At 60.3% G+C, this 9213-nt stretch overlaps 1 protein-coding gene across 1 annotated transcript in view; it reads left to right on the top strand.

The window, feature by feature from the left end:
• Positions 1-266: 266 nt before the first annotated feature.
• The window catches only part of SMARCA4 (SWI/SNF related, matrix associated, actin dependent regulator of chromatin, subfamily a, member 4), a 33180-nt gene continuing 24233 nt past the window's right edge, over positions 267-9213 (top strand). Inside the window, exons 1-3 of the mRNA XM_037407225.1 lie at positions 267-422; positions 3870-7790; positions 8298-8430. Coding sequence (XP_037263122.1) covers positions 6606-7790; positions 8298-8430 — 1318 coding nt within the window. The 5' untranslated portion in view covers positions 267-422; positions 3870-6605. The remainder of the gene's footprint in view (positions 423-3869; positions 7791-8297; positions 8431-9213) is intronic.

The following is a 9213-nucleotide window of genomic DNA, read 5'->3' as shown; positions in this document are numbered from 1 at the left end:
CCCTCCCTCCGCAGTGCCGCTCGCGCCTCTCCTCCTTCTATTGGCCAGAACTCCTACCCGTTGCTCGCTCTCTCCCCTCCTCCACCAATGGGCCGGAGGGGGCGGGATTCACCGAGTTCTCATTGGTTACCGTGAGGGGAAAGGGGCTGGCGGAAGCGCGCGTTCCACTTCCCTTCCCCTCATTGGCCGCGCTGGCGGAGGGCGCTGTTCTTATTGGTGGGCCGGGAGCGCGCCGCGCGCGCGGGGGGGAGGGGGGAGCGGGGCTGCGTCGCGCACGCGCGGGCGGTGGCGGGAGCGCGCGGCTCTGTCGCTCTCCTCCCTGAGGCGGCGGTGGCGGCTCCTTTGTTCCCCCCCGCGGCCGGTGGGACGGGGCCGCCCGGCGGGGATGGGCCCTGTGAGCGGCTCCTGGGGCGGGCAGCGCGGTAAGGGGCCGCCGGGGGGGACCCGACGCGGCGGGGCCGGGGCGGGGGGAAAGCGGCCGGGGCGGGGGGGGGCGGGAATGGCGGCCGGGAGGGTCACGCTGCTGCCGGCTGGGGGGGTTGGGGGGCCGGGGGGGGGGGGGAACAACCGTGCCGCCGTCTTCCCCCCCGCCAGCCCGGCCATCGCCCCCCCGTTATCACACACCCCACACACACCCCCCAGCCGCCCCCCTCCTTTCCCAGCCCCCCCATCGCCATCTGCCCCCCTTTATCAGCCCCCCCCTTTATCAGCCCCCCTTTGCCCCCCAGCCATTTCCCCCCATTTATCAGCCCCCCCACCATCTCCCCCCTTTTCAGTCTCCCCAGCCATCTCCCCCCTTTATCAGCCCCCCTCTGCCCCCCAGCATCACCCCTCCCTTTTCAGTCCCCCTCTCTCCCCTCAGCCATCTCCCCCCTTCTTTATCAGCCCCCCCATATCCCCCCTTTTCAGCGCCCCCAGCCATCTCCCCCCCTTTATCAGCCCCCCCCCGCTCCCCCAGCATCACCCCTCCCTTTTCAGCCCCCCTGTATTCATCTCCCACTTCAGTCGCCCCTCCCAGCCCCCTCCTCCCTTTCACCCCTTCACTCATCCACCTCAGTGCCCCCCCCCCATCGGTACCACCTGCCCAGCCTCCTCCCTCCAGCCCCCCACTGCGGGGCCAGCAGGATGGGGCTCAGCCCCCCACCCCCCGCCTTGCCCCCCGCCCTCCCTTTGCTACCGGGGGGGTCAGGGGCACCACAGTGCCCCCCCCCCCCGACCCCAAACTGCTCCCCAGCCTCCTTCTGCCTCCCCCTGCAAAAGGGGGACACGCTCCCCCCGGCGCTGGGTGTTGTACCCCCAGCCCCACTGCGTCACCCTGTTCTCCCCACTCTCAGTGGGGCAGAGGCCCCCCCCCCCCATCCTCATGCGCCCCCCCCCCCTCCATCCTCACGCGGCCCTGTCGTCGTCCTCGCCCCCCCCCCATCCTCCATCATCGTCGTCCTCGCCACCCCCCATCCTTGTCTTCACCCCTGCCCCCCCCCCTCCATCCTTGTCTTCACCCCTGCCACCCCCCCACCCCCTCCCCAATCCTTGTCTTCTCCCCCCTCCGTCTTCATCCTCAGCCTCCCCCCCTCAGGGCTTTGTTTGTCCTTCAGGAGGACACCGGCCCCCTCCCCATTAACCCCCCCTCCCGGGCTGCTCCCCCTTCTTCTCCCAAGCCAGGACCCTCTCCGGCTGCTGTCACTGGCAACCCCCTGCCCCCCCCCCCCCCCCCCCCCCCCCAGCTAATTTCTGGGGGGTGGGAGCACAGGGCTGGGGGATCGCGGTGCCGGAGGACGGGGGCTCCCTTCGCTCCCTGGTCTCCCCCCGGGAATCCATCACCTTCCCAGCACAAAGGCCACCCTTGGGGGGGGGGGGGATCCAGCGCAGGCGCTGTCGCCGCTGGGAACGGCGCAGCAAGGGCCCCATCTGGGGGGGGGGGCAATGTCATGGGAGGGGGTGTCTTTTTGTTGTGCGTTTTTTGTGTGGGTTTTTTTTTTTTTTATCACGACATTAGTGAACCCCCCGCCACCCCAAAATCCCCCGGCGCCACACAAAGCCTGATGCCCATTCGCTTTCAGGAGCGTGCGCTGGTGTCCCCCCATTGAATTGAGGGGTGGTCTCAACCGTCGTCTTCCATTTTGGGGGGGGTGAATCCGCCTCCCCTTTGTTGGCGGCGCAGCCCTCAGTGCCGCCGCCTTTTGTTTTGAGGCAGCGTCGCCATCGGTGCTGGCGGGGGGGGGGTCCCTCAGGGCTGCTCCTGGGGACCCGGGGGGGGGGCGGGATTTTGGGGGCGCAGCCACCCAGCCACCCCTTTTTTCCAGCGCTGCGTGTTCCCGATGCGTTAAAGCTGGGCACGAGCATCATCCTGCGGTGCTGGGCTGCTGCGAAACACCGAGCCCGGGGTAATTATTTTTATAAATATTTATAAATTTTAAAAGCCCGATCCTGATTTGGGGGAGGTGGGGGTGGAAATACCCCTAAATTATTTTCATTGTTGTGTTTGGATTTGTTTGGGGTGAAACATGACGTTTCCTGCACTGGCGGAGCAGGATTTTTTGCTTTTCCTGGCGCGGTGCAGGGCTGATGGGGGTTTTATACAGCTTGGGGGGGGGGTGGGGGGGTGTCCGGTTTTTTTGCCTCTTTTCCCCCACAATGAGCACTGTCCGATGGACCAGCGAGCCTGGGGACTCTGCTGCTAATTTCCTCTCTTAGAATAATTTCTATTTTCCTCCTTCCCAGATCAGGCTGGAGGAGGCGGGGGGGGTTGTGTGTGTGTGTAATTAAAGGATTTGTGCAGCTGCCGCTTGAAATTCATGAGCTGCGCCGAAATAACGAAGAACCGAGATAATGAAGAACCGAGCCGCCTGTTCGCTTTACGCCCTGCGCAGGTTGGGCTTCTGGGCTCGTTCTGACACTGGAAGTTTTAGAAAAGCTTAAAAAAAATCCTGGAAACCCTTTTCTCTGAGAGGAGAAAGCTGGGGGCTGAGCCTGCCTTGAGCTCCGGGGGATGATTTTAACGAAGCGGTGTGAGCAAATTGAGCTGGTTTTTCAGAGGCGCGACTTATTTTTCAGCCAGCCATCTCTCCTGGCTTCAAGCCTCGTGGAAATGCGACGAAAAGCCTCGTAAATAGGCAAACCAAGCGAGCCACCCGTGACAAATGCCTCAAATTAATTAAGGAAAGCTTTTTTTTCCTCCTGCGATCAAGGATTTAATTACAATTCCCAGCCTATCATCTATTTATTTATTTTTTATTTTTTTTTAATGAAATGATGGTTGCGGAAAGGAGCGAGATGTATTTTCACGCAGGAGCCTGTGAGATCCAGGTTGCCTTAGCAAACACGCTCGTTATTAATTTTAATTCTTTAATTGATCGTTGCGTGTTTACGGTGCGGACGTCAGCGGGCTGTCACTGTGCCTGTCACGCGGCCGTGCCCTCGTCACTCCCCGGCCCAAAAATCCCCCCCAGGATGCCCGGGGCTCACCACGGGGAGGGGATGGCTACTGCCACACCGGCGCGGCATACCCTACATGCCGGTGGCCTCACCGGCGCGGGACGGACAGACCGACGGCGTCGCCTTCGGTGGGTTTGTCATCTCCGAGGCAGCGCAGATGAGGCAGGAGGAGAAGCAGTGCAGCATCCCCCTGTCCTGCGCCTTCCTACAGGCGTTAACATACCCAGAAAAAAGCAAATTTTTAAGGAAAATTACATTAAATCGGTTGCTGCCGTAAAAAAACTTCACGTTTTTAATAGGCTGGCGAGCGGCGTGCCTTGTTAACGCTTGGAATGCGCCTCCTCTGAGTCGGGGTGAAACAGAGAGCAGTGCCCTGGTGCCGGGCGTTGGATAACGACGGGTGCCAACTAATTACTGTTTTTTCCTCCCTGCAGCGTTGCATTGAAAGCTCATCGCCCTGAGACCGCCCCGGCGCTGCGAGGTGTCGCAGACCCCCATGCCCATAGGTAGGTGCCTGGATTTGGGGTCTCCTCGTGCGGAAGCAGCTGGTGCTGGGTGGAGAGGTGCCCGTGGGCAGCAGTAGGGGGTCGGGTGGGTTTATATTTATAAAAATAAGAATCAAATCGATGTGGGGGAGAGGTGATGGTGGCGCTGGCCCTGGCCTGGGTCTCCGGTGGTGCTGGCGAAGAGCAGAGCTTGGTTTTTTAGTGGGAAAGTACTTCATGCTTCCTAATGTTTCTCAAAGTACGCCGTTTATTTTGGGTTTCTCCCAGAAGAGCCAGCGCCGGGGCGCAGCTCTCGCTCGCACGGGGCTGAGTTGCCTCCCGGTAGGCGGGCGCCGTCCCTCCGCTCCTTCTAGTGCTTCGTTAGCTAACGAGGAAGCGAGGACTGAGGCAAGCGGCTCCTGCAGCCGTTGTTTTCCGGGGGGGGGGTGGGTTGAAGGAGAGAGATTCCCGTGGGCTGGAAAGGCCTCACGGGGGGGATAAACCCCGCCCTTGTGCCGTGGGGGGCTGGCCCCTCCGCCTGCAGGCGGGAGCCTCTGAATGCCGAATTTCCCCCGTGCCTGGCGCGGCGATGCGCTCAGGGCAGTGAAAACGAGGGAAAACGGTCACCGGTCGTGGTTCTGTTCCTTGGCCTCCCGAGAGCGCGGGGAGGCCTCAGCGCGGCCGCGACTCGAGGTCTCGTCGCTGTTCCCCTCCGCCGGGCAGCGAAAAACCTGGGAGTGACGTGAGTATTGAATATTTTTTCTTTTAAACTGGGAAATGGAAAGCATGAAGAGCCATAGTGTTGTCGCTTGAAAACAAGCGATGCGCCTGCTGCCTCGGAACGCTGCTGGGCGAGCCGGAGCGCCCCAAAAAGGCATCCCTGGAGCGGGGGGCTCCTCACCACCCGAAAGGCGTTTCACTAGGCGGGCTGCGCGCCTGCTCGCCTCCACGGCCATTTCCCACCTCCCTCCCCAGCGTGCGACACCCCGTGTGGGTATTTTGGGAAGTTTCCTCCCCTGTGGCTGCTCCGCGTCCTGGGAATCGCCGGCGTTTTGCTCGACTGGGGGTTTTCCAGCAGGAAACGAGCGTGGAGTCGGGAGGCTGCCTGCCCCTTCTTGCAGCCCGGGGATCCTGAAGATGATTAAATCTGTGGTTTGGTGCCGCTGTGGAGCCGGATGGATTGAAGACGAGGTGGAAAAGAAGCTTCTAGACCTGCATGGCTTTTTTTTAGCGGCTGCTTTGCACCTTTTTGGTGTGAGAAGACGAGCGCCTGCTTTCCCGGGCTGCAGGAGAAGCATGAATCCGCCGTCTCTGGCAGGATGGTTCCATCCGCCGCCGTGTTTGTGGGAAGCGCTTGGCTCCGCCATGTTTACCAACAGCGTGGGAGGAAAATGAAAAATAAACACCCGCGACCACAAAATTGCCAGAACAAATGGGGATGAAGCAGTGCCCGGCCCTGGCTGGCAGAGGTGGTGGGAAGGGGGGGGTCAGCAGCATGGCGGCGCCTGCCCCGCGCTCATTAGGCTTCGTCCCGAGCGCAAGAAGAAAGCGTTAATTGTTCTGGATGCTTCCCAGCCGCGCGGGGTGTCTGCGGTCGCCTCGAAATCGGTTTGATTCCTGAGGAATGTCCTCTGTGCCATGGTGTTTGCCAGGAAGATGAAGCGGAGGAGGAAACGCTGCAGGTGAGCGTCGCAGGAGCCGTAATATTCCCTGGCGTTAAAAAAGGAGCATCCACCCTTCCGGCACCTTCCAAGCGTAGACGGCGAGCACCAGCCTGGTGAACTTCTCCCTGCCAAGCCCAGGACTTTTGCAGATTTATCTCCAGGTTGGCCCATGGCTCCGTTTGTCCGGCAGGCGCTGGAGTGCCGCCAGCCGTGCTTTGGCCCCGCATCATCCTCTTGCCCACGCTGCCGCATTTGCGGCCCCCGGTGACGGTTCCTCTTGGCTCTTGCAGCTGCGCTGTGTGCCGGAGCGTGAAGCCCAGGCGTGGATTTGCTTTCCCAGGTGGTGGTGGGTGCCCACCTGCCCCACGCTGGCGGCACACACGCGTTTCTCCCCGGCCTCGCTGCTCTGGAAGCCGCCAGTGGGAACGCCGTGTCCTTATTTTACATCAAATCGAATTTCTGTCACCAGCAAATGGATCTTCCCAGCCAGCTCGGGCAGCGGACGGGGGTTCAATGTCCCTCAGAAGCGTGTTGGAGCGGGATGGGGGTGATGCCGCAGGTTGCTCTGCGCGGTTGGAGCCGACAGCCCGGCGTTAACCAGGTGCCACATTCACCACAACCATCTGTGGTCTTAAACCTCGCCACGCTTCTGCTTTTCCGCATATTTTGAAGTCAAAATAATTTCTGTTGCTGCAGTTTGGGGGCTGCTCTTAATTAATATGACGGAGGCATCGCCCAGACGCAGCTCCTCTCCCTGTTTTTCCCTCTGCCCGGTGTTACTTTGTGCCGTGAGCAGAGTACGGCGTCGGCTCTCATTAATCTCCACGCCGTCGATGTCCCTCGAGAGAGTCGCCAGCACCTCCCAGTTTAACACCAGCAGCAAACTGGGGTGGTAACTCACCTCCAGATCATCCGTGGGGATGTGGGGCAGGAGTGGGACCAGCCAGACACGCCTCAGCTCAGCCGTGACCTGCTCGTAATTATCATCGCAACGAGACCCGCGCCCCGGCAGAATCCCCCCATGACGCCTTCGTCAGACCTCAGATTTAATGAGCTTCCCCTTTCCAGTGACGTCACCCCGCGGCTGCGTTCCATTCTGAGTTTATTTTTAATTCCTTCGCTCCGGATTGCGCTCGCGGTTGCAGAAGTGCGATTCCCCGCAGTGGGAGCAACGCTTTGGGTGGAATTGATCCCATTTTGGCACTGGAGGGTGGATTCAGCCCCCCCTGTGCCCCCGCCTCTGGGCTGTAACCACCGACCCGCTTCCAGCCCCCAGACCGGGATGGGCGTCGGATTTGAGCAGCCATTCTGTGCGCTGCGTCTGAATTCACCAGGGATTTCAATTTCTTGGGGAGGAGCAATGATTTTCCACGCAGATCGATGCTTTTCCACACAAATCCATGCTTTTCTGCAGAAATCGACGCTTGTCCACGCTAATCCATGCTTTTCCGCAGAAATCGACGCTTGTCCACGCAAATCGACGCTTTTCCGCAGAAATCGCCCGTTCAACATGAACGAGCTGCTGGTCTGTTCTGGTGCCGGATTTCGCCGCTTCCCTGCCCACTCCCAACAGGATCTTTTGGCTTCTCTGGCATCTCCGGCGTCGCGTTTGCCAGGAGTGAGCGCGGGGCGACTTGAAATCGGTTCCCACGTTGGTGCCAAAAATAAACAAACCGCTGCCAGACCCGGCGTAAGCCGCTTCGGCTGGAAAGACAAGCGGAGGAGCGCGTTCCATGTGTGCTGCGGGGAATCCCGGGAATATCCAGCGCTCTGGATGGATTTGGCAGCGGGTTCGCTGTTCCCGGCGATGCGGCGTGCGGGAGGCCAGGCTTGCCGCCGTGCTGGTGAGCCAGGGCTTCACGCCGGTGCCGTGCCTAACCCTAATTTCCCTTTTCTGCACCCGGTTCGGGGGCTTTTCCAGGAGCTGCGGCAGCTCCAGCTGAGACGAGCCTTCCGGTGCCAGGACCCGCTGCCCGCTGCGAAGATGTCGACTCCGGATCCTCCGATGGGGGGGACACCACGGCCGGGGCCATCGCCAGGACCAGGGCCATCCCCGGGGGCCATGCTGGGCCCCTCTCCCGGCCCCTCCCCCGGCTCCGCACACAGTATGATGGGACCCAGCCCCGGGCCACCCCCCGCCGGGCACCCGCTGCCACCCCAGGGGCCGGGGGGCTACGCTCAGGACAACATGCATCAGATGCACAAGGTGAGGGGGCTCCCACCGGGAAAGGTGCTTTGAGCGGGTTAATTTTCCCATTTCTTTATTTTTTTGGCTGTTCGCGCATCGTATTTCCCTTGGGGGGGGGGGATGTCAGTTCCTAAACACAGAGGGTGAAACGTCTCGTAAAGGCTTTTCCCGTTGGGAATTCGGAGCTCAGGGAAAACAACCCTCTCTCCTCCCTCTCCGTTTCTTCCATCGCACCATTTCGGTGTTTTTTATTTTTTAATTTTATTTCCAACCCCCTCTTTTCCTCCGTTTTTTCCTCCATTTTTTCAACCCGTAGTTTTTTCCACCTGGCTTCAGCATCATCAGCTGAAACACCCAGGGGGTTTTTGGGGAAAAAGCCAAAGGAGAAAAGCGTTTCTCCCATTTCAAGTGTCTTTTAACATCCCTTCACGCTTATTCCCCCTCCCTGCCGGTTGGTTTCGAGCCGCTGGAGCGCGGCTGGTGTTCCGTGTGTGATTTTTTGGGAAATTCGCTGTTCTCCTGCAGCCCATGGACTCCATGCATGAGAAGGGAATAACCGACGATCCGCGCTACGGCCAGATGAAAGGGATGGGGATGCGGCCCGGCGGGCACGCAGGAATGGGTCCTCCTCCGAGCCCCATGGATCAGCACTCTCAAGGTGGGTTTCCCGAAGGAAAATCCGTCCTGTTATCCCGGGGATCGGGCTGGGGCTCCCGGTAGTCGGGAAAACAAGCAGGGAATCGCGGGAAAAGGCCAGGCTGTGAGAAGGACCATCCCTCCCGTGTTCTGGGATCTGTGCCGAGATCAGGATCCGTGTGGCGCGCAGCCGCTGGCCCCCAGGGATTGTGCTTTAACCCCGGGTTTTTGGGAATCCACTGGCCGCCAGCGGCTGTGCTTGTTTTAAATCCTCAGCTTTGGGAAGCCACTGGCCCCCAGGGGCTGTATTTGTTTTAAATCCTCAATTTGAGGAAACCACCAGCCCCCAGGGCTGTGCTTGCTTTAAGCCCCGGATTTTGGGAATCCACTGGCCCCCAGGGACTTGCTTTAACCCCTGGATTTGGGGAATTTACTGGCCCCCAGGGGCTGTATTTGTTTTAAATCCTCAATCTGGGGAAGCCACCGGCCCCCAGGGCTGTGCTGGCTTTAACCCTGGAATTTTGGGAATCCATTGGCCCCCAGGGGCTGTACTGGTTTTAAAGCCTCAATCTGGGGAATCCACTGGCCCCCAGGGGCTGTGCTTGCTTTAACCCCTGGGTTTTCGGAATCCACTGGCCCCCAGGGATTGTGCTTGTTTTAAATCCTCAATTTTGGGAATCCACTGGCCCCCAGGGGCTGTGCTTGCTTTAACCCCTGGATTTGGGAATCCATTGGCCCCCAGGGGCTGTGCTTGCTTTAACCCCTGGATTTTGGGAATCCACTGGCTCCCAGGGGCTGTGCTTGT

Source organism: Falco rusticolus, chromosome 13 (genome assembly GCF_015220075.1).
Source record: "Falco rusticolus isolate bFalRus1 chromosome 13, bFalRus1.pri, whole genome shotgun sequence".
Taxonomy (NCBI): Eukaryota; Metazoa; Chordata; class Aves; order Falconiformes; family Falconidae; genus Falco; species Falco rusticolus.
The sequence above is the reverse complement of the archived record's forward strand: the minus strand, read 5'-3'. Positions and strand labels throughout refer to the sequence as shown.